The sequence below is a fragment of the Megalobrama amblycephala genome, linkage group LG10 (genome assembly GCF_018812025.1).
Source record: "Megalobrama amblycephala isolate DHTTF-2021 linkage group LG10, ASM1881202v1, whole genome shotgun sequence".
Classification (NCBI taxonomy): Eukaryota; Metazoa; Chordata; class Actinopteri; order Cypriniformes; family Xenocyprididae; genus Megalobrama; species Megalobrama amblycephala.
In genome coordinates, this window is record NC_063053.1 from 27,328,131 (window position 1) to 27,353,626 (window position 25,496).

Below are 25,496 nucleotides of genomic sequence, written 5' to 3' on the forward strand. Positions count from 1 at the left end.
TATATATATATATATATATATATATATATATATATATATATATATATATATATATATAAATATATAAATATAAAGTGCTTTGCATTGTGCCCAAGAACATTGTCCAAATCACTGTAAACCATGGCTAATATTATTAATACTATTTTCACTATAACATAAACATAGCAAAATGTAAGTGATGTTTTTGTACATTTACTATGGAAATACCATGTTGTTTTGGAGTTGTGCCATAAAACGACCTTGATTTTTCCTCTATTCTGGAACAGTCACATTGCGCAAGAGTTATGTTTGTACCATGAATGAATACGAAAAAGAAACCAGCAACAGAAGATTGATATGCTTTAATAAGATATCAGTGCAGAGATACAACTTATTGGGTAAAATTTCCCATACAGTAATGTCAACAATAATCATATTAACAGTATTATAATAATGTCAATATACATTTAGCATATTAAAATATGTACTGTACGTACTTGCTTACTTTTTAATTTATGTATCAGCCTAATTTATGTATCAGCATCCAAATGTTGTCTTTAAAGTTGGAGAATAAGCATAAAACCAAATCGAGCACATAAGGGCAGTAACATTCGAAATTCAAAAGCCGTAATGGGTTCATGGGGTCTCAGTCTGGTGAATGACCATCATAGTAGTAGGTATTAGACAGACATACATGTACCAGCACTCTCTGCACATTCAAAAGCACAACTCTCACTGAAACATCATCATCATCATTATGGCTGCACTACTTTGAGAAAACTACAGATTACAAGATTACCATTTCCTCCACTGGCATTAACATCTGAAAATTCAAGTAATTAGTATACTGCATTGCTTTATAGCTTAATTTCTGAGTGACTAAACGGCAGTGACCTAGATTTGCTTTTGTTAAGGCACCTGTAACAGTTTACATATGAAATTATTACCATTTACTAAAAATGTAGCTTTTTAAAAGCATATGAATTTCTCTGACCTAGACATAAAATATAATTTAGTCGATTCAGTGTAGCTGTATATGGTTTATTCTGGGAAATATTCAACATTTCAACCAACAATATAGTTTGCCCTAGACACAAAGAGTGATCCATCTTATCCAAGATGAGGAAATGTCTGGAGAGATCGGAATCAGTGGACCCCTCACAGCTCGGACACACGTTATCCGTCTACCGGTCTCTCTCCTACTCTCGTATTGTGTCTACTGTAACTGTCTATCATTGTACCAGATAGGAGTGTCAATCTATGCGAGTCTTGAGCATCAAAATCTAGTCTGTGAAATCTAGTTTTAAATCTCTGACTTACTGTAACATCTGGATAGTTCAAGGAGTTAAAATACCTATAAGCCTCAAGACATGTTAGAACCTATAGTGAACATGCACATTTCAGTTAAGTATTAAAGTCTGAGTAAATATCACTAAAACATGACCAGGTCACATTTTACCTCAAAATTATATACACACAGTGCTGGGTAGATTACTTACAAATTGTAGTGCTTTACTGATTACAAATTTCATGACAGAAATTGTAGTTAGTGACGTAATCTTTTAGGATTACACATTTTAGGTAATATAATGTGACCACTATTTGATTAGTTTTAGATTACTTTTGACCTAACTCATGTATCATATAGATTTGAATAAGATTATTTTGTACCTCATTAAGACATAAAAATACAAACAGAAATATAAAACTTTCTACAACAAAGTGCTTTAGGGGTTCGTGAGTTGATGAAAATCTAATACTTAATTAAATCATAATGATGTAAAATAAGGCAATAAATCACTTTAAAATAAAAACAATAAAAAGAAAATCTACATTTTATTTGTTTTCCTGCATAATCTAAAGAGACATGTAAAATAGGGAAATATCAATAAATTATGAATAATGTACTGCGTTTATAATATATAAATCAATAAAAAAATAGCTTTAATCTGTTTTAAATAGGAGCATTTTAAAAGTACTTTTCGGAGTACTTGTAATTTTGGACTACAAGTGATTTTTGGAATCTGATTATGTAATCCAGATTACATAAAATCAGTTAATGCCCAGCACTGTACATATGTAGAGCATTGAGACATTTTTCCCCCTTAAATGTGACCCTGGACCACAAAACCAGTCATAAGGGTACATTTTTTGAAATTGAGATTTATACACCATCCATTATTTTATGGTTTGTTAGGACAGGACAATATTTGGCCACGATACAACTATTGGAATATCTGGAACTATTGAAAATCTGGAATCTGAGGGTGCAAAAAAAAAAAAAAAAAAAAAATCTGCCTTTAAAGATGTCCAAATGAAGTCCTTAGCAATGCATATCTACTCACAAAAAATAATTTAAATATCTTCATGGAACATGATCTTTACTTAATATCCTAATGATTTTTGGCATAAAAGAAAAATCGATAATTTTGACCCATACAATGTATTGTTGGCTATTGCCATAATAGCTAAGTATACCCATGAGAATTATGACTGGTTTTGTGGTCCAGGGTCACAAATTCCGTAATTCCCATTATTTGTCAATGATAATTCTCATTAAATTTTATAAGAGTATAAACTGAAATCAGCAGAACATACTGCTAAAAGATATATTAAAAAAGGATGTATATGACTTCAATTGTATCCTTGTTTTTCTGCTTTAATGATTTTTTTGTTTTGTTTTTGGTTTTTTGTATTCAAATAATTATAGGAAAGAAATTTCTTATAATCATATAATATAATTTACAGTTTTTTTTTTTTTCTTCTTTGGAGTGAAATATGACCTGGACAGATTTTGTGCCATTCACTCCTGTGATGAATTACCTTTGTTAGTTGTGCATAGCCACTCACTCAAACACAGTCTCACACAGCTAATCCACCATAAAGCAACACATCTCCAGTCTGGTCACAAAACTGGCTATTACTTTAAATACTGGATTGTGTGCCAAACCTTATCTTTGTACCTTGAATTACATTAAATCTTAGCAATTGTGTCACCTTTTTTTTTTTTTTTTTCACCAGGGGTTTAGAATTACACTAGAATCTAACAATCTAACAGAAGATGTAAAGTTCTCTGTAAATGTGTGTTTAAGCATAACAGCACACGAACAAAAAAAAAAAAAAAAAAAAAAAAACATTGCTACATTGCTACATATTGCAAAGGGTATACCTAACAGACAATTTGGATGCTTTATGATTCAACTTTAAAGATAACCTCAGGGTAATTCAAATAAAAAGACAATTAATGTTATTATCTAAATATGCATATGGGTCAGACTGCATGAAGCACCATCTTCAAACAATGCAAGAGATAACTAAGATTAAACTCCTTTAAGGATGCTACATAACATATCTAAAACAGATTAATTTTTTTATTATATTAAAACTCCAAATTTTGAACCCAACTGTACTGGCCTGCCAATAAATGTAATATGCATTTGCATATTTCCAGAAAAATGCCACCAAGAACGAACACAGGACACCAGCACTGCAGACTCTATAAGGACTCTGATTCACATCTACTGAGTAGACAAGACAAAGTACCAGAACAATTAAATGCTTAACTTTATCATCAAAGTAGAAATCTAGAGTAGAAATCTTAGAGCATCTTCCTTTAAATATGTATGTTTACAGCTAAATTGACAAAAATATATGTATTTAAAGTGGTCTGCACTATAAGGCAATAAACCAAATCAGAGACAGAAACACAGTATTGCCACAATTCGAACAAAGGCACATGAATAACATTAACATTGAAAGTGGTCAGTGAATACAAGGTATAAAGACCCCATGAAATTACTTGCTGGGACAGTTTTCCTGCTGAAAAAGGAAGTTTGGGTTGGAAATATTGAAGGATTATTATTATTATTATTATTATTTTAAATTGGCTTTATGTTACAGTCTTGAACCATGATTTGCTATTTACTAGCTGATTGCAGAGAGAAGGAAATGCTCATTCAGAGAATCTGATTGGACAAAAATTGTTGCAGTACATCAATATTTTTCTCCATTTTCCCAAACAAGTCTAGATTTTAGTAGTACACTTGCACGGTGGTTCCCAATCTTATGTCCTTAAAGCCACTCTCCTTACGTAATGTGTTGAATTATTATAATAATCCATGTCATCTGATTGTTTTAAATAATATTTAAATATTTCACATTGAACTATTTTATTCATAATATATTACATTTCTTGCCTTTTAATTTAGTAGAATACTGGTAATATCTGGTTAATATCTAGAAAATACTGGTTTTGTCATTTCTGCTTATTATAATGCATTTTAAGGGGCTTGTTTTGAGAATACTATCTGCTACCGAAAGCACAATAATTGAGGTCGCTGTATGTATTAGACCAGGTTGCTTTTTTATCTGGATATCTGGCAACCCTTCATTTGGAGCGAACACATTTGTGTGAGGAAAGAGTTGAGAAGCAAATGGAAGGAGAACTATTATTGATATTTATTAAATAAAGTGGCTTGAATTACACACACCTTGGACACCAGATTGGGAATCACCGCACTAGCGTATAGACAAGCTCAAAACTGACATTTATATTTCATGGGGTCTTTAATGATGTGCCAGAGGTAGGAAAGTTAGAACAAATGAAAGAAATTAGAACATTTAAAAACAAGTAGCTTACAGTAGATTTTTTTTTCTTTCTTTTTTTTTTTGTGTGACATTGATAGAGGAAAAGATGAGGAAAATATGCTGAAAACAGCTTCAATGAAATCATCTGACAAGCAGAGAAACACAGAGCCAGCCGAAGACAACACAACATTTAAACTCCTCCAAAAATACTTAAATTCATTCAGAAACGGTCTTGTAACTAAAAAAAATAGTACATGTATATAATTTATGAAGATGTAGACAATAAAAATAGAATCATAGCTACATTTATCATGTATGCAATAAGGTAGGTATGACTGTGAGAGGGTGTATAAGCATGTCTGTGTACAAGCTGAGGTGTGCTAAAGCTGGAATGGTTATTGTCAGGCTGGTGAGGGTGAGATGAGTGATAGGGTCAGGGAAAGAGGGATTGCATTTCTGTGGGCTAGAGTAGAAGCTGGTCTAAGTGGACTGGTCTAATGCTCTTAGGAGGTCACTGCCTTGCAGCAAATGAAGATTGCCTTGCAACGGGATGTTGACCTCGCAGTCGTAACGCGTCAGTTCAGGCAGAGAGTAGGTCTCGAAGGAGGGCCCGATAAGACGACTCGCAATTCCTGTGAACACAACCAGCACTGAGAATCAGCATCAACAGTGCATGAAGTACAAGTGCAGATGTGTGATTGTGCTATTTAAGAGCTCACCATCCATTTTGGAGGAAGGCTGCATGCTGAACTCTCTGTAGTTACAAAACTGTTCTCGGTAGCACTTTGCTGCCTGTCCGGTCTGATTACCCGAATACTGGGTCTTCCTGTGCTGGTGGTCCATGCCTCTATTATGGGCCATGCATTTGTCTAGGTATAAATAATTTTGATTATTAATTTATTGTATTATTGTATTATTATGTAATACAGTTGCTAAAAATCTTTTAGAATTTTCCTATTAAGCCATCCACTTTTTGGGGGGACTTGGTTCAGGAAGTATTTTTCCATTCATTTTTAAAAACCCTCGTTAAATAGTTAAAAGACATGAACCAAACCAACCAGCTACGAGGTAAATCACTTTGATTTCAAGCAAAATACATATTTTTGTTTATAGCAATATAGCCATTGAAATTTTTAAGTAATTACATGATGTGGTGATTAATTAATCGAATAATTTATCAAATTTGGCTGAGAAATTACCTCCAAAAGATAATTTAAAGTCATTATTTTGTTAAATGAGAAAAGCATCAAATAGACAATACAAAAAGTAGCTTTAGGGGCTGTTCACATTTTGTGTCTTTTGCGTGCGCAAGTTCGTTATTTCAAATGAAGGTGCGCGGCAAGCGCACTTATAATTGAAGCGATGGGGTTGCGCTCATTTTTTTCCAGGCGCGTATATGCTGTGGTGAATATCTTAAATATCTTAACCTTTCACAATGATGCAAGCCATGTGACAAGAACCAACCAATCAGCTTCGGCCTTTCCGTAACAACATCAAAAGCTCAGCCAAACAGCTGATCATAGCTGTACAGGGCAGGTTTTTATTTCTCATCTCCACAAATATATCTAGTAGTAAACCTAATGCAAGGGTTAGAAATCAATTAATCATTTGCTGATACTTCCTCTTCATCATGGAGAGCACACTTCATGGTTGCATCGCAACGACAGGCACCACGGGAGCGCACGTGAAAGAAAGAGAAAGTGGCGCAACTGCGCTTTCAGCACGTTTTTAGACATGATATGTGAACGACCCCTTAGAAAGAAATATTTTATATAATTCAGCATAGAATTTGTTACAGTTTTAGGCTTCAACGGCCATGAGAGTGAGTAAATGATGACAGAATTTTAATTTTTTGGATGAACTTTACCTTTAAGGGGTTAATTTTTTATGAAATGATACTCCAAATAAGAAACTAGAACTGTCAGTAGATATTGTAAATGTCTAAATGAGTAAAACATTCATTCATTCGATTTGTAAATTAGTAAATGGCTCTCTTTATGAATGGGCCGTTGAATCATTGGTTCACCCGATTGATACACTCAAAACGCTGATTAATTCAGAAACGAAACACTGCTGTGTGTTGCTCGGAGACACAACAGTTCTGCTGTGGCCTTACAGGTAATATTTTTACCTGCATCATTTTTAATCACCAATCAACTGTATGAAATGAAAGATGACCTACGTAGGCCTGAGGCGGAGCAAGTACGTTAAATGCGGAATTTTTAAAAACACCACTAATAATCAATTTTCAGTGTAATACCTGACAAAGCGCTAGTGCTGAGTGATTTCCTGTCCATGACGGCACAGCTCTCATTCCGAAGTCTCTTCCACAGTGCCTGTTGTGACTTAGTGGGGGATGACTCACCCTAAAACATATAGTATGATATAAGACATATAATACCAATAAAAAAAAAAACCCACCCAATATTAGATTAAAAATATATATAATAAAATCAGCCAAAGGTTTGGATATACTTGACAGAATTTCTCATGATCTTAAAAATTAGTGATGCACCAAAATTCTTTCACCAAAGCTGAGATTAAAGTTTTCATTTAGCTCAAAACCAAAACCAAATTGATTAAATCAAGACTCAGATAAAAATAATAAACATAAATTGCACATATAAGGCAGGTTTTTATGTCAACTTATTTTTTTAGCCCCTAATTTTGAATTGGGCCTATATTTAGCAAAATGCACCTCTCTAGAGTTATTTCTTTTCTAGCTGACTAATGAAGTATAGAAAATTGAATGGCTTTTTTTCAACAAACCCTCATTCATATTTACTTCGTGTTAGTAAAGAGGAAGAGATGATCGATTCACGTGTGCCGCACTGGTGCTTAAACCACAACTACAATGGCTACAAGTCCTACAACGATCTGTCACGCCACATTAAAGAACGTCAAAACCACATTTATTGATATCATTTCGTTATAACATTGACAGAATTCAAAAGTTCAGAGTTAGTTTCATATAAAATGCAGCAAAGCACAAAGCTTTGAATGGTTATTGAATGGTAGGTGCCCTACAAATAATTTTTTGTTCACACATCAATAGAATAGACTAAAAGAAACGATTAAAAATTAGAAATTTACCTGTTATAACTTATCCAAGTTATGTGGACAAATTGACACTGAGTCAAATGTGCCTATTGTAACTCTTTCAAGATAAAATATGTGGTAGTTTTTGTTTGTTTAACAGTTTGTCATCACTGCAAAGTTCCTGTATTTTTAGTATGAATTTATTATCATTCTAAACTGTGGAAATAGTAGTAATAAAAAACAAGTAGTGTCCAAACCTTTGACTCGAAGCATTTGAAAACTTAGCAAATCAAGTCATTTCAAGTTAAATATAAACAAACCATGGTCATCTGCGTGAACGAGCGCTTGAAACTGTTAGCGAGAGCAAGTCGAGCTGGACTCATATCTCTGTAGTTCTGCACAAAGTTCTCCACGGGCCTGCAAAACAAACACAGATGTCATCCAATGCAAATCTAAAGACAGCAGCACAGCAATGTTATCCTACGAGTGAACCAAGAGAAACATCCTGCAATAAGCAGAATTACCTTTGCAAATAAGGTGGCATTCGATTTGCTGGCACGGTTTGGCAAGAGCGCTTTGCAGCTAAAGGATCCATCATTCCAGCCTTGCTGGGTAACGGAGGGTCAGGTGGCCACTGCAGATTCTGACGCCCTCCCATAGAGGACAGTGGGGTGTCGGCAGGATCGTGGTAAGGAGGCATCTGCATGGGGCCCCTGCTATAGGGAATGGATGGCCATGACCCTACAGAACTTCCGGTGATGCTCTTCTTATCCCCTCCTGAACTCATGTTGGGCTGGAAGTGGGCGGCTGAAGGCGACCCCAAGGGTTGGAAGAGGCTTGTGATGTTGCTGAAGCTCTGCTGGTTAGTTGCCAGGCCTCCAATCTCAGATGCCGGCTCTTCCTGGCAGATGGGATTGAGCTGGAAGTCCTCACCATCCATGGGGATGTAGGGAGCCAGAGTCTCCAAGTCCAGATCACTCAAGTCAGTCTGGAAGGTCATGAAGAGGTTAAGGTCAGAAAGACTAGAATCTACAAGCAACACCTGTTTTTTTTTTTTTTTTCTCTTCAAAATCCAATATTGACAGGATCATGAGGAAAAAAATGTACTTGATCTCTGGAGATAAATGACTTATGGTAACTTTCAGGTTTATTTAAAACTCAGATATATTAAGAAAGCAAAGGTCTCTTTCCAGGTCTCACTGCAATTTTTTTTTTTTTTTTGTAGATTGTACCAAAAACTAGAGTACCAAAATTGGACTACGTTTTTAAAATTATAGTGCGAAAATGCCATTTCAATCTTTCTACTTCAAAATTGTTGAAAAATGTTTAAAAATATTATAAGAATTTAAAGGGATAGTTCACCCAAAAATTTCAATTCTGTAATCATTTACTCACCCTCAAGTTGATCAAACAGTTGATGGGCCCCATTAACTTCCATAGTATTTTTTTTTTTTCCAGACTGGGGCCCATCAACTGTTTGGTTACCCATATTCTTCAAAATATCTTCTTTTGTGTTCAACAAGTTTGAAAAAATTTGAGGGTGAGTAAATGATTTTTGGGTGAACTATCCCTTTAAATATTAAATATGAATAGAATATTGTTAATGTTACAGGCTAAATACCTCTTGGTTGCAGGAAGCCTTAGTCTCTTGTGTGTCCAATGAAAACAGTTTCTCAGTCAGCTCCACCTTCAGGTCACTGTCCACTGGGGTATAGTAATCTCCGGGGCTGCTGGGCTGTTCAATGTATAAGATATGAATTGAACACATACTGTACAGTGATCAGACATCAAGTTCTTATGTAAACAAAACGCATGAGGATAAGAAGATTTAGTATTTTAGTTTACCGTAGAGCAACTGCTTAGGCTGGGAGTTGCACTACTGGGAGGCGGAGCTTGGGGCACAGAGAAGGTGGCGGCCATCTTGGGCATGTCTCCAGCGTAGCTCGTCTTATGGCCGTCATGAATAGAGTGAGAAACAGGAGGAGCAAGAGAAGACACTTTGCTGAGCATTGGGTGCTGCTCATACTGGGGCTGACCTGAAGAAAAGAATATGAATTGTGCAGATAAAGATTTGTATTGTGGGTATTCAGATGTGGCATAAACGGTGATCAGCTGGCCTGATTAACTAGCTTTATTTGGCCTTTTTGAAACTACACTAGCTGATAACCCTGTATTTGCTTGACTGATTAATAAGGTTAAGGTTAAGATTAAGGTTATAGTTGGGTCAATCTTAAAAAATAAATAAATAAATAAATAAATAATTTATTTAATTAGACAATTATTGTAATGACATATTTTTATATTTTTTTTACTGTATTTTATTTTAATAAAAAAATATTTTTTTTAAATGAAAAAGAAATTACTTTAATACAATACAAAATTAGTATGATGCTCCCACCAACATAATGTTATTAATTATTAAATTAATAATTTATTGCAATATACACTATACAAAGAAAGGTTTGAGGTCAATAAGAATTTTTTTATGTTTTTAAAAGTAGTCTCTTATGCTCACCAAGCTTGCATTTATTTGATCAAAATATGCAGTTAAAGCGATATTGTGAAATATTATTACAATTTTAAAGAACTGTATTCTATTTTTAATATATTTTGAAATGTAATTTATTCCTGTGATATAAAGCTGAATTTTCAGTATCATTACTCCAGTCTTCAGTGTCACATGATCCTTCAGAAATCAAATATTCTAATATGCTGATTTGCTGCTCAAGAAACATTTCTAATTATTATCAATGTTAAAAACAGTTGTGAAAACTGTGATATAACAGAAAGTACAAAAGAACAGCTTTTATTAGAAATATAAATCTTTTTCATTATAGATATCTTTACTGTCACTTTTGATCAATTTAATGTGCCATTGCAGAATAAAAGTATTAATTTCTTAAAAAACACCAAACTTCTGAACAACTGTATATATCTATTATTATTATTATTATTATTATTATTATTATTATTATTTTACTTTGGGAAAAGAAAGAAATTAAACTATGACATAAACTAAAAAAAGAAAAGTGGTATGTTATTTATAAAATACTCAGCTATTGTGTCTAATTTGCTTTCTGCCACCCTGTTCCCTACTGTAAAATTAAATTGTTGGTTTAACTTAAAAAAAGTAAGTTACCTGGTTGCCTTAAAATTTTGAGTTAATTGAAATTAAAAAATTGAGTTAATACAATGAAGGCGATTGGTTTAAATCAACAGAAACACAAAATATTATGTTATCTGAACCACATTTATTATCTAAGTTGATTTGACAAAAGAAAAAATGTTGATAACAAATCATGAAAATCATTTTCTACAGTGTAGATATCGGTACCATTGGAAATCCCATATCGGCCCAAAACTGCAAAATGAATATTGTTCTCACCAAAGTCAAGAGAGATGATGGTGTCACCAGGTGTAGGTGCCAGCTGGGTGAGTTCTTCAGGCTCCTCTTTGAGTTTGGTGAAGAGCACTTCACCTGGATCACTGCCCAGGGATATTTTGCTTGGACTGAAGAAACTTTTCAAGTTGTGAGGCTTGAACAAAGACTCAGTCTGGTCCATAGAGAATATCATGGATCTCTCCTCAACGTCACTATGAAAAGAGAGCATAATGGAAGGTTGATGGCTTCTTGTGTCACCATATACAGTATGCAACACTGTAGTGTAACAGTAAATTTGAGTTTTGAGTTGTGTGAACATTCATCGAACTTTCTCCTTTTGTGTTCCACAGAAAAAATTATTTCATAGTTTTCATTTTTGGGTGAACCATCCCATTAAGTTGTATATTTTGTCTTTAATTGGATCACAAGCGTCGATGAGCAGAGAACAGAAAGTGCAGATGCAGTACAAACACATCATAAGCTTTGTCACCTTTCATTTTTTTGCCTTACCTCAGCACGTAGTTCACGCACACAATGCACTGGGGCTGGGAGTTGCGACTGTTGTAGATGACTGTACCCTGGGTCTCCACCCACACGTAGCCCCCATTCTTAGCCAACATCCTGTACTGACCACTCACCGCCTGGCCTTTGGTGCACACTAGAGAGGGAAGAGCAGAAAATAATGTAAAAACCATTTTGAGAAACATACATTTTTTTAAATCGACTTTTTCTTCCCACTTTTGTACTGATGTTTTGATTAAATGGCTGGTCCAAATGTTTCCTCAGAGATCTCCAAAACAACATGTCTAATGACTAAGAGGGTCTTGGGTAGCTATAACAAACTGGGACAGACAGCCAGACCCATCAAGGGAAAGCTAACATAAGCAACAGGACAAACAGAGAGACGCAGACAATGAGGGATTGCTGATCTGAGTTTTGACAGTCTGTCTCCATGGCACGTTCGCCCTGGACTTGGTCCAGATCTGCCGTGGGAAAGCATTGGTTTCGGGTCATACGGTTCATTCCCGGCCTGTGCTTGCACCGCTCTGCAGGACTGCAATGTTGTCGTAGAAAGCCTTGCGACTTCATACACGTGGTTGGAAAAGGAAGTCGCTTTAGGTTCTAAGTGTCCTTGAGTCAACAAGATTGGTCCTCCCAACAGCCCTACTGAATACTGAGTCGTACATCATCTACCAATTTAAAACGTGCATATATTCCTTCCCACTGATTTGTTAAAATCTTCTCCGTGTTATGCATGGCATTTAAAAATATAGGAAACAACTGCAAGGCTGCATGTATTTGATCAAAAATAGAGTAAAAACAGTAATATTCTGAAATACTATTACAATTCAAAAGAACTGTTTTCTATTTTAGTATATTTTGAAATGTAATTTAATTTGGGATTATTTGTATTGATAAATGTCACATGATCCTTCAGAAATCATTCTAATATGCTGCTCAAGAAACATTTCTTATTATTGTCAATGTTAGAAACAATTGTGCTGCTTGATATTTTTTTGGGAAACAGTGATAAGTTTTTTTTCAGGATTATTTAATGAATAGAAAATTGAAAAGAACAGCATTTATTTGATATATAAATCTTTTGCAACTTTATTAATCTTTACTGTCACTTTTGATCAATTAATGAATGATAATCACTAAATAAAAGTATTAACTAAAAAATCTTACTGACCCCACATTTTATTGAACAGTACTGTACATGCTTTTTTTTTTTTTTTTCAAATTTATGAATCAATAGATATACGTTACTTAAAGAGCAGGTACATTACGCCTACTAAAGTCATTCCTAATGTATCCTAATATGTTTTGCACTACACAATGCACAAGGATAAGTCAACTTGTACAAAATTGGTGATTATACAGAGCAACAAGGTATGTTTACAGTTTCTAGGCACACTTGAAAGAGTTTGCTAGGGTGTCGAATCAAAATATTTGTCTTTAGATTTATTTAGGTTCATTTACAACCATTTTTTTACTCTTTGTTTGAATCATTTTTGGTCATTCATTAGGGATGTAACAATACCCTTATGTCACGATTCGATACATATCACGATACTGAACTCACAATACGATATTAAAGTAACTGTTGATTAAAATGCTAAATTTGGTATTATATTGGGGGTGGAAATTAATAGGCTTGGACTTAACGCTGGTAACCCAATGCACAGGACAATGTCGATGAAAATATTCATGAAGCTGAAAATACAGAAAAATACAAAAATATGCACTCTGTCATTGACTAGATATATTTAAAATAATGTAGGCCCTTTTTTTTTTTTACTGGTAACACATTGTATTATTATACATTATATTCAACGTTATATATAGTAGTTCAATTTAGAACTGACACTAAAACTCTGTAAACTTGTATTTTTTCCTCACACAATAATTTTCATTTTGGGTGAACTGTACACAATACTTTTTGTCACTATCCACAATACATATTGTTGCATTTTTGTATTGTGATATATTGTGACACGATATACTGTTACATCCCTATTTTTCATTCTTTGATTTAAAAAAAAAAACGTGTTTTTTACAGGCATTTTACAAGCAAAAAATGTAGATGTGAGATGCAACAACAGGCACATTTTGAGATGACGAAATCAGAGAAAAATTTCTCTCAGCAATGAATGAGAATGAGTAACAGAAAATCCAGAACTGTCGCACTGTATGAAGAGTGTTTCTGAATGTATATGCATTTCTTTTCTGAGAAGCATACAATCTGTAAGACTGTCTTCATGTATGGGTACGTTTTTTTTTTTTTTTTCGGGTCGTTTGATAAATGATGGAAGAAAGTTCAAGTGATGAAAATGAGCGCTAGTATATGCGAAAAGAAAGTGGTTGATTAAAACTTAGAAATGCAGTCACGAGGCAGCCCTACTTTCTTCCTCTCAACAAGCCTAATCCAGATCAACACTTTTTTCCCCCTCATCTACACACTTTGAAATGACTCTAATTACATGTTAACGTCACGGTGGACAGAAGCCACTCCACATCCAGCATCTGATTAAGGAGCAATCTGGGACACCTGGCCAGGCTGAGGAGCACCGTAGCTGCCTACTGCTGCGTTCTTATCTCCTCTGTCACTCCTAATGGGGTTCAAGATGTCCTAATGGCTGCTCCGGTCATCCTTAATAGAGCCAATCCAATAAGGCTCTTTTGAATCGTATTCATAACTCAAACATGTATTCGAAATGCAATTTGTCTGAAATGCAATTTGACTCGGGGGGCTGACGATCTCAGTATATATCTCGTCGTTTGCTGTGTGCGGACAGTCTGTGTTTGTGAACGTCAACAGATATTAGGTTTCACCTCTACTTAACAAGAAAGAGAGAGATAAATGAAAGCTTAAAGGCAATTAGGTGGCAAGCAGCAGGTTGATGGTAAAAAGGTGAGAGATGAGTAACTGGCTGATGTATATATGTTGTATATGAGTTATTTTTATTTTCACATCCTCTATTAAAAAACCTTCAAAATGATGTATTGATATATTTGTTGGAATCAGACAAAAAAAAAGAAAAAAAAAAAGAGAGAAATGAAAAAAAGATTGAGCTACACCTGTTTGAAGTCGATAGAGTCAGCAAAGTCAATGTTGAGAAAAATCGAGTTGAAGTTTTTTGAAGGTTTCAAAACAAAATTCACACCTTAAAATCCCTGTTAATAACACCAAATTTGGTTCACGCCAAGTCAAAACCGAATATCTAAGAAATATATATATTCAGCTTTTTTTCCATGATACCACAATTGTTTGATTAACATTAATGAAACAGACAGCCTACTATACCTCATGGATAGGTTATAATATAATGTTACACATCAGATGTTTTATCCAACAGTTAACCAGACATTCACTTAAGACATAACAGATAATGTTTGTGTGAATACTCACCAAGATGGGCATTTTGAAATACTGTAATTCTGTGTATATCGGGATCACACGCTGTCAAAGGCGTCTTTGTGCGCACGCTTTGAATGTGACAGTCAGCGCAAGTAAGATCATTTTGTTTACACCAGCTTGAGTTTGAAGATCACATTTCATTGGTTCAGACTCATGCCTTCCATAATTCGCTATGAATATTCACAAAGTTGGAATGCTGTGCTTTAAAACAATACCAAACTTCAAACAGTCGTCGAGAAGTGAGCAGAGAAAAATGGCATTTTTTATGGACAAAGGAAAGATACTCCTCTCAGAAAACGTACAAATAAAAAGATACTTTTAGATGTTTAATTGCTATGTGGAGCATTGGGATCGCTAGACAAGGGATTAATGAACTAATTTTTGAGAAATGTCAATTTTGGTCGAAATTGAGATTTTTTCACTTATTTTGCCTGTAGCTTGTAATTAGCCCATTCGACTCATTTTGCCAGCACGGGTCACATATTTCTGTCATGACAACTCTTAGAATGTGTTTGGTATGGTAATGGATATGACAATGTTGATATGTTTGGTCTTGGTAGAATAAAAGTTCATTGGTTTACTGGCTGCTGATACAGCAGGAATACTTGGTCAGCATCTGCTGTAGCAGTTTGCATCATATTTTCAGAAACCCTCCACCTTCCCCAGCTCCACCTGTATAAATCTGCTACGGGTAATTCATGTACGCTATATTGTACAGCAGCAGCATGTCTTACTTGCTCACAGCAACGTGTTGTGTATGTATTGGTAGTAGCAAGTCTCGTACTTGCTCTGCAGCCGAAATGATCAGATAGCAGATCTATTCCGCCAAGACCAAACATATCAACACTGTCATATCCATTACCATGACAAACACTCCAAGTGTGAATTACTTGTAGCATATCTATACAGGTGGAGCTGTGGAAGGTGGAGGGTTTCTGAAACCATGCTGCAGACTGCTACAGCAGGTGCTGAGCAAGAATTTGAAGCTCATTAGTTCATTGGCTGCTGATACAGCAGGAACCAATCAGCTGTGCCCTATAAAGAATAATGTGATTGCACTCAGATTGACTTAGGGACCTATCAGACTGTGCCATCTCAAGTTTCATGACAGAACTTTGTGTGTACGTGTGGTGTATGTTAATAAATAAAATATAAATTAATAAGATATTATTGCTTTTATTGTGTTTTAAATATAGGCCTAAATGTAAAATTTGCAGTTGGTAAGTTTTTTAATGTATTTGCGTTTGAAGTGTCTTATGCTCACCAATGCTGCATTTATTTGATCAAAAATAAATCTTTTGTGACATTATAAATGTCTTTACTGTCACTTTGTATCAATTTAATGTATTCTTGCTTAACAAAAGTATTAATTTCTTTAAACTAAAACTCTATGCATGTGCAAAATGATTGACAGGCAGAGAACATTTCTAATTGGCTAAAGTGGGGGCTGCCTCCCCCTTTTTACTGTTCACAGAGTGTAGTACACAGAGATAGATATGATATCTCACCTATTTCAGTGATATCTGTCATGTAGTAGGGACATTTTATGTGTGGTATTCTGAATAAATTGTTTTTCAACAAAAGATTTAATTAGACAATGGACAATGAACAGGATTCAGAGTATTATGAAACCACTGTGGAAAAGAGGCGAGTAGCTTTAGGCATTCAGAGCGAGAGAGAGTGCAAATGTATACTTTCATGTGTCTGAGTATGTGTATGTGCTGTACCTATATAGACATATTGCTGTGAAGTTGTACATATCAGATAGCAGTTACACACCGAGTGGTTTAATGCTGACTTGTTCTGTGTTGAAGGGTTGAAACAGTAAACCTTGGGAACGCAAGCCTCGCCACCTGTGCTGACCTGATCCGCTGCTCTTTCTCAGAAGTGGACCGCCGGCTCTTGCTTTCTAACCACACTCTATAATCCTCTTCCCTGGGTCCATCACATGGCAACGTTTGATGCACGCAATGGTAAGGCGATGTTAGGAGTGTGTGTGTGTTGTGTAGCAGTCATAAGATTAATGACACATACGAATGACACATACGGTTCTGGTGGCTTTTGGTGACGTTGTCCGAGTCCAGAGCGTGGTAGAAGTCATATGCAGATCGACCGAGAAGATCTTCAGGACTGTAACCCATCAACTCAGTAACTCTGGAAAAGTGAGAGACAATTAACATTAACACACACACAGAATTGTTCTAAAGCTCTCAGCTATTTTCTTTGATCTGCACAAGCTTAGTATTTTTTAAGCCAATTTAATAATGATCCATTTCATGTGATTTGTTTGGCTGATATCAAGAGCTGGAGTTTTCAGAAACCTTGTGTTTTCTAAGGGTGAATAATTTGAATTTATGAGAAATTACATAGGCTATATATTAAATATTTAATATATACATAATAAAGGATAATATACATATACCAAAAATGTATATGGAGAAAAATGGACATTGAACATTTTACACTTTACACATTAAATTGGACCTGCTGAAGGGAAAATTATTTATAAAATGTACTAACTATCTTATAAATGCTCTTAATATAATAAATTTATTTAATACTGTTAAGAAAATCGATAGTTCTAACACAATTGTTTGGTAAGCCACACTCATTTCTTATAAATGCACTCACACACACACGCATGGACGCACACACACACACTCTCAAAAAAGTGCTACATTAAAATAAAAACTTATAGTTCATTATTTTTTTATTATTGTAGTTAGACAATTTATTAGTTATTTATTTAATTGCCCATTTCTTTCTTCCTTTTCTTTAAAAAAAAAATATTTTTACATAACATTTTCCTTGTCATGGTTTAAGTAATTTTTACTCTTTAATCAATAACACAAGGCAATGTGTGATTGTGTGTAATGAATGTGACAGGAGTATTATTTAGTTATGAAAGTGTCCGTTTAGTGTATTTGAGCTGATTCTTGTACTGAAGTTACATAATGCCAGACAGCTGCAGGTCACTGACTCTGTATGCATGAGTGTGTCTGCAGGCCTCTGTTCATTAAAGAGCCCTCTATTCATTCAACTAACCATCTCTGAGCTGATGAGGCAAAAAAGACACTCTCACACACACACACACACACACACACACACACACACACACACACACACACACACACACACACACACACACACACACACACACACACAACACTAGGGGCTGGGGTGGATCTTAGCAAATGGCTGAGAAAAGTCTGCACCTACACAAAAACAGGTGATTTTTCATCATCTATGAGAAAAATGGGGAAAACTGTTTAAAAGCCATTTTGAAATACAACAAATAGGTTGTTTAATGAAGGCCTTGTACTCCTCTTTCCATAGAGGCTGTACTCCAAAAATGAAATAACCATGGTTTAGACCAATCTTTTCTAAATTTGTATGCGCTGACATCATGATAATGACCATAATTACCACTGGATAGCTGCTCGAGTAAGTCAAATGACTCTACTTTTCTCTTATTCTCAAAGGTGACATAAGTCAGAGCTCTTCTAGAAAGCAGGGAACACTTTCAAAAGCTACTACGGAACATTTCAACATTTAACCAATCATTACGTCCATTAAACATGTCTCATCTGGTCTTTAATATAATGTGTTTTTCAGTTTTGTTTTGTTTTTTTCCCATTTCCTTATGCAAGCTTTGCAGACAAACCGGCCATTATCCAACATGTATGCAGATCAATGACATGGCACTATATTTTTTATATAGTTTATATTTATTAAAATACTACTCCTGTGACATGAATTTCCCTCTTGTATAATGAACATACTTTCAATTTCTGTTTTTTTTTTTTTTTTTTTTTTTTTTTTTTTTAAATGGGGATGGGGTAATCAGTGTAAATGTTTAGAGAACAAACCCTACATTTTTTAAAGATTTATATTTTTTAAAAACAAACATTAGCTGATTTGGCCTTTTAAGACAAGGTAAATACAAACCCGATTCCAAAAAAGTTGGGACACTGTACAAAGTGGAATAAAAACAGAATGCAATGATGTGGAAGTTTCAAATTTCAATATTTTATTCAGAATACAACATAGATTACATATCAAATGTTTCAACTAAGAAAATTGATAATTTTAAGGGGAAAATAAGTTGATTTTAAATTTCATGGCATCAACACATCTCAAAAAAGTTGGGACAAGGCCATGTTTACCACTGTGTGGCATCCCCTCTTCTTTTTATAACAGTCTGCAAACATCTGGGGACTGAGGAGACAAGTTGCTCAAGTTTAGGAATAGGAATGTTGTCCCATTCTTGTCTAATACAGGCTTCTAGTTGCTCAACTGTCTTAGGTCTTCTTTGTCGCATCTTCCTCTTTATGATGCGCCAAATGTTTTCTATGGGTGAAAGATCTGGACTGCAGGCTGGCCATTTCAGTTCCCGGATCCTTCTTCTACGCAGCCATGATGTTGTAATTGATGCAGTATGTGGTCTGGCATTGTCATGTTGGAAAATGCAAGGTCTTCTCTGAAAGAGACGATGTCTGGATGGGAGAATATGTTGTTCTAGAACTTGGATATACCTTTCAGCATTGATGGTGCCTTTCCAGATGTGTAAGCTGCCCATGCCACACGCACTCATGCAACCCCATACCATCAGAGATGCAGGCTTCTGAACTGAGCGCTGATAACAACTTGGGCTGCCCTTGTCCTCTTTAGTCCGGATGACATAGTGTCCCAGTTTTCCAAAAAGAACTTCAAATTTTGATTCGTCTGACCACAGAACAGTTTTCCACTTTGCCACAGTCCATTTTAAATGAGCCTTGGCCCAGAGAAAACGCCTGCGCTTCTGGATCATGTTTAGATATGGCTTCTTTTTTGACCTATAGAGTTTTAGCTGGCAACGGCAAATGGCGTGGTGGCTTGTGTTCACCGACAATGTTTTCTGGAAGTATTCCTGAGCCCATGTTGTGATTTCCATTACAGTAGCATTTCTGTATGTGATGCAGTGCCGTCTAAGGGCCAGAAGATCACGGGCATCCAGTATGGTTTTCCGGCCTTGACCCTTACGCACAGAGATTGTTCCAGATTCTCTGAATCTTTGGATGATATTATGCACTGCAGATGATGATAACTTCAAACTCTTTGCAGTTTTTCTGTGAGAAACTCCTTTCTGATATTGCTCCACTATTTTTCGCAGCAGCATTGGGGGAATTGGTGATCCTCTGCCCATCTTGACTTCTGAGAGACACTCTGAGAGGCTCTTTTTATACCCAATCATGTTGCCAATTGACCTAATAAGTTGGAAATTGGTCCTCCAGCTGTTCCTTATATTCAACTTTTCCTTATATTTAACTTTTCAAAATTTCTCACTTTCAACATTTAATATGTTATCTATATTCTATTGTGAATAAAATATAAGTTTATGAGATTTGTAAATTATTGCATTCCTTTTTTATTCACAATTTGTACAGTGTTCCAACTTTTTTGGAATCGGGTTTGTATTAATTGCTAGGCAATTTTATGCTAGAACTTTTTTTTAATCTTAAAAGGTAGGATAGGTCATTTTCGGAGAGGCTACCAATAGCGAGCTAGCTTTGAAAGCATAAGATCCCACCCTCCCTCAAGAGCTCTTTACAAAGCCACGCCTCCTCCAAAACACATGAGCGTGTACAGCAGGGAGCAAACAAAAGCGTCACGAGACTCAGCGTTAAACTACCTCATGTCTCTAAGCACATAACATTACAATAATAACGAACATAAACAACTTAAAGAGCACTGATCTGTACCACCTGACTGCGCAGATTAATTTTGCCATTGATAGTGTTGTCACTGAAACACATAAATTTGAGTCACAAACCACTCCGGGTACAATGTCACGGGTTTTAAATTACGGTAGTTATGGCGTGAACGCAGCATAAGCTTGTTGTTTGGATTCAGTAAGAACTGTAAAACGTGGCTGCTGTTTTGGTTGTGGTGTTCGGTGACTGACGTCTGTCTAACTCTGCATAGCATGAAACGCGCTGATGACGTGTAATGTCTGTGCAAACAGGGTGCGAGAGGGTATGTAAAACATACACTGACAGGCAGGTAGGACATCCTATCGTATGCCTCGGACTGAGGAGTATGATTGGACGAACATTTTATGGTCCTACGGCTTCCACAGACGATATAAAAACATATAAATACATTTAGACCGCTTAACTTAGTGATTGCGATCGGGATGTAAAGAGACTTTTCAACCAGCATAACAAAACATGTTTTTGAAGCAAATCACCTACCTTGCCTTTAAGAGTACCCTTTATTGATGGTGTCTAGCATCACAAATTTCCTGTCATTAACAGGAATTGTGTTCATGTTTATCATTGAGTGACTCCAGCATCAACTGATAATACAATAAACTGCACAATTACTCTAAGAACCCAGGTTTGTGTGTTTGGAGAAGGGAGGTACCTGTCATCACAGTAAGTAAACTTCATGTCCATGCTGTGGCGACTCAGAAACGCCTTGCTGTCGAGTGGTGTGTCGATGTTTGATGGATGGGGAATGGGCTCGCACATCATGACTACACAGGTGAGCGGCGGCTCTTTATAACCACAGAGCACTCGTGCGGGACAGCCGTTACACACCTTCAGGTGCCCTGTGCAGTGCAGGACCTGGAAGAACAACCATTATGAGTTACAAAAAGTTTGACTCCAGGTAAGCGATGATCATAAAGGAGAAGTTATTCACCTTCCAGCTGGCTGACTTGAGGTTGACGGTGCGCCCGCGATTCGTGACTGTGCATTTCATTCTCATGAAGAAATCCCTCTCGGTGTTCAGCTCCTTGCCTTTCTTTCCCATGCCTGCAGATTTATACACACACACACACACACACACACACACACACACACACACACACATTAGAAATGGGCCAAAAATCCCAGGAAAACATTCCAAGCATTCTTCTTCTGTGCATACGGAAGCTTAAACTCAACAGAAATATTTTTTCTTGGTTTATCAAATTCCAAAACATCTTACAGTACCTTAGGCTTTTGATATTATCACACTAATAAATGTGTAAGCTAACACCAAACAGAATTATTAAAGGATTAGTTCACTTTCAAATAAAATTTTTCTGATAATTTACACCCCCATGTCATCCAAGATGTCTATGTCCTTCTTTCTTCAGTCGAAAAGAAATTAAGGTTTTTGATGAAAACATTCCAGGATTATTCTCCTTATAGTGGACTTCAATGGCCTCCAAACGGTTGAAGGTCAAAATTACAGTTTCAGTGCAGTGCAAAAAGCTTACGCTGTATGTCCTACGCCTTCCCTATTCAACTTGCGGAAAAAATGAAACTGGCGCTGCGTTCGTTCCGTAAGTAGAATAGAGAAGGCGTAGGACATACAGCGTAAACTTTTTTAAGAATACAAAAGTGCGGTTTTGGCGGAAGCACTTGGAAGGCGATCATTTGTGTTTATAAAGTATATACATTTACATTTTTCTCGAAAATGACAGTTCGTTTTACTAGATAAGACCCTTATTCCTCATCTGGTATCGTTTAAAGCCCTTTGAAGCTGCATTGAAAATGTAATTTTAACAATGGAGTCCATTGAAGACCACGATAAGGAGAATAATCCTGGAATGTTTTCATCAAAAACCTTAATTTTTTTTCGACTGAAGAAAGAAGAACATGGACATCTTGGATGACATGGGGGTGAGTAAATTATCAGGAAAATTTTATTTGAAAGTGAACTAATCCTTTAATAATAATAATAATAATAATAATAATTAGAATGATAATAATTAGAATGATAATAATAATAATAATAATAATAATACGTTTCATTTATATAGCGCCTTTCCCAAGCTCAAGGATGCTTTACCATAAATCAATCAGTCATACAAACAATCATATGGACACTGGACATTTGCCCAGTCCAGAACAAGAGCCGATGCAGTTGCATATAGTGGTTATATCAAATTGTGCAAGACATTCAAATCTATAACAAAGAACACATGTAGATAGCATATAAAAGGTAGACCGTATAAGCATATAAACACAGTGAGAGATACATGAATACACATTATGACTGATAATATTGGGAGAACAAATAGGTTTGGAGCTGAGATTTTAATTCATCAATAGAGGTAGTTGTCCTACTGTAAGTGTCAGTTCCATTACAAGCTGAATCTAAATATGACTGTTTGAACAGTTAATGTACAGTTGTGGCCAGAATTATTAGACCCCTTCATAAATATGATCAAAGATGACTGTAAAAATAAATCTGCATTGTTTATCCTTTTGATCTTTAATTTATAAAATTAGCAAAAATCTAACCTTTCATTGAAGGTAAAGAATTGAAAGTGGGGGGGAAATAACATTAAGAAATAAATGTTTTTCTCCAAAACACGTTGCCCACAATTATTAGCACCCCTAGAATTTTTTATGAGTAAAATATCTCTGAAGTATATTCCCATTCATATTTACATTTTTTGATCCAGGGTGATCATGAACATGAAATTGTCCAGCCATGACTTCCTGTTGCACAGGAGTATAAACATGAAGAAACAAAAATGCCAAATTCCCTTAATCATTCATCACATTGTGAAAAACCAAAGAATATAGTTCTGATGTGTAGCAAATGATTGTCGAGCTTCACAAAATAGAAAGTGGCTGTAAGAAAATAGCTAAAGCATTGAAAATCCCCATTTCCACTATCAGGGCAATAATTGAGAAGTCCCAATCAACTAAACATGTTACAAATCTGACTGAAAGAGGACGTGTGTCTAAATCATCCTAATCATCCTGAGGAGGAAAGTTTGAGTGGCCAAAGACTCTCCAAGGATCACAGCTGGAGAATTGCAGAGATTAGTTGAGTCTTGAGTCTCAGAAAGCCTTAAAAAAAAAAAAAATAGTCAAAAGCACCTACATCCCCACAAGATGTTCGGGAGGGTTTCAAGAAAAATCCTCTGCTCTCATCCAGAAACAATCTCCAGCATATTCAGTTGTCAGTCAAGACTGGAACTTCAAACGGGACCGGCTTCTAAGGTCAGATTAAACTAAAAAAAAAGAGCTTTTTGGCAGCAAACCCACCAGATGGGTTTGGTGCACACATGGATAAAAAGTGCCCCATGCCCACTGTTAAATATACTGCTGGATCTTTAATGTTGTGGGCCTATTTTTCTGCTGGAGGTCCTGGACAACTTGTTCAGATACATGGCATCGTGGATTCTATCAAATACCAACAGATAAAAATCAAAACCTGACCGCTTCTGCTAGAAATCTTATAATGGGCTGTGGTTGGATCATCCGTCGGGACAATGATCCAAAACAAACCAGCACAAAAATGTGTCACTGAGCACAAAATGAAGCTTCTGCCATGGCCATCCCAGTCCCTGACATGAACCCTAAAGAGAATGAATGGAGTGAACTGAAGAGAAGAAGCACCAACATGGAGCTGGAATCTGAAGGATCTGGAGAGATTCTGTATGAAGGAATGGTCTCTGATCTCTCCTCAGGTGTTCTCCAAACTCATCAGGCATTATAGAAGAAGACTCAGAGATGTTCTCTTGGCAAAAGGAGGTTGCAAAAAGTATTGAATAAAAGGGTGCTAATAATTGTGGGCAACGTGTTTTGGAGAAAAACATTTATTTCTTAATGTTATTTCCCCCCCACTTTCAATTCTTTACCTTCAATGAAAGGTTAGATTTTTGCTAATTTTATAAATTAAAGATCAAAAGGATAAACAATGCAGATTTATTTTTACAGTCATCTTTGATCATATTTATGAAGGGGTCTAATAATTCTGGCCACAACTGTATGTCTTATTCTTAACTTATTCTCAGCAAACAGTATGCCATTAGATTTTTTCTGATGTTTGCACAAAAGTGTTAAAGGCATAATATGTAAGATTTTTGGATTAAAATATCCAAAAAACACTAGAACAGTGTTATATATTTCTTTTGTACTTGCATTATCCCAAAATTATTACAAATATTTCCAAGAATGTTTAAATCCAGAGAAATAAGCAATTTTAACGAGGACACAGACCGTGTCTGTACATCGCCTATTAATAACATCATACCTGTGTTACCCTCGATTTCCTTTTTTTTTTTTTTTTTGCCGAGCGAATGTACAGAGTAATGTTACAATTTTCAACACACTCGCATGTATCTAATACAGGGGTGTCCAAACTTGGTCCTGGAGGGCCACTGTCGTGCAGAGTTTAGCTCCAACTTGCCTCAACACACCTGCTTGGAGGTTTCTAGCCTACAGTAAGAACTTGATTAGCTTGATTAGTTTCAGGTGTGTTTAATTAGGGTTGGAGCTAAACTCTGCAGGACACTGGCTCTCCAGGAGCAGGATTGGACACCCCTGATCTAATATGTTAAAACAGTGCTGCGTTAGTGGAAGCGGTGACTGTGGCATACTAAAAGTTCTGCTGCTCTCGAGCCGTGTGTCACGCTTGTCTCTCAATTTTAATTTTTGATAAACTAACCCAAGAAACAGTCTGTGTAAAGAAAGAAGAAGAAAGAAGAAAGAAAGTCATACATGTTTGGAATGACATAAGGGTGAGTAAATGATGATTGATTTTCATTTTCATCTGAAATGATGATTGATTTTCATCAGCCTTTACAACAATGTCAGA

The 25,496-nt window shown here is 35.7% G+C and overlaps 1 protein-coding gene across 2 annotated transcripts in view; it reads right to left on the reverse strand.

The window, feature by feature from the left end:
- Positions 1-326: 326 nt before the first annotated feature.
- The window catches only part of epas1b (endothelial PAS domain protein 1b), a 56,272-nt gene continuing 31,102 nt past the window's right edge, over positions 327-25,496 (reverse strand). The window contains exons 5-16 of one of the 2 annotated variants that reach the window (XM_048205600.1): positions 21,594-21,706; positions 21,315-21,517; positions 16,957-17,063; positions 11,498-11,645; positions 10,991-11,199; positions 9,451-9,641; positions 9,227-9,340; positions 8,130-8,593; positions 7,926-8,022; positions 6,827-6,932; positions 5,286-5,435; positions 327-5,198 (exon numbers count right to left, since the gene is read on the reverse strand). In XM_048205600.1, coding sequence (XP_048061557.1) covers positions 5,047-5,198; positions 5,286-5,435; positions 6,827-6,932; positions 7,926-8,022; positions 8,130-8,593; positions 9,227-9,340; positions 9,451-9,641; positions 10,991-11,199; positions 11,498-11,645; positions 16,957-17,063; positions 21,315-21,517; positions 21,594-21,706 — 2,054 coding nt within the window. In that variant the 3' untranslated portion in view covers positions 327-5,046. The remainder of the gene's footprint in view (positions 5,199-5,285; positions 5,436-6,826; positions 6,933-7,925; positions 8,023-8,129; positions 8,594-9,226; positions 9,341-9,450; positions 9,642-10,990; positions 11,200-11,497; positions 11,646-16,956; positions 17,064-21,314; positions 21,518-21,593; positions 21,707-25,496) is intronic. The other variant, XM_048205601.1, reaches the window with a different exon arrangement.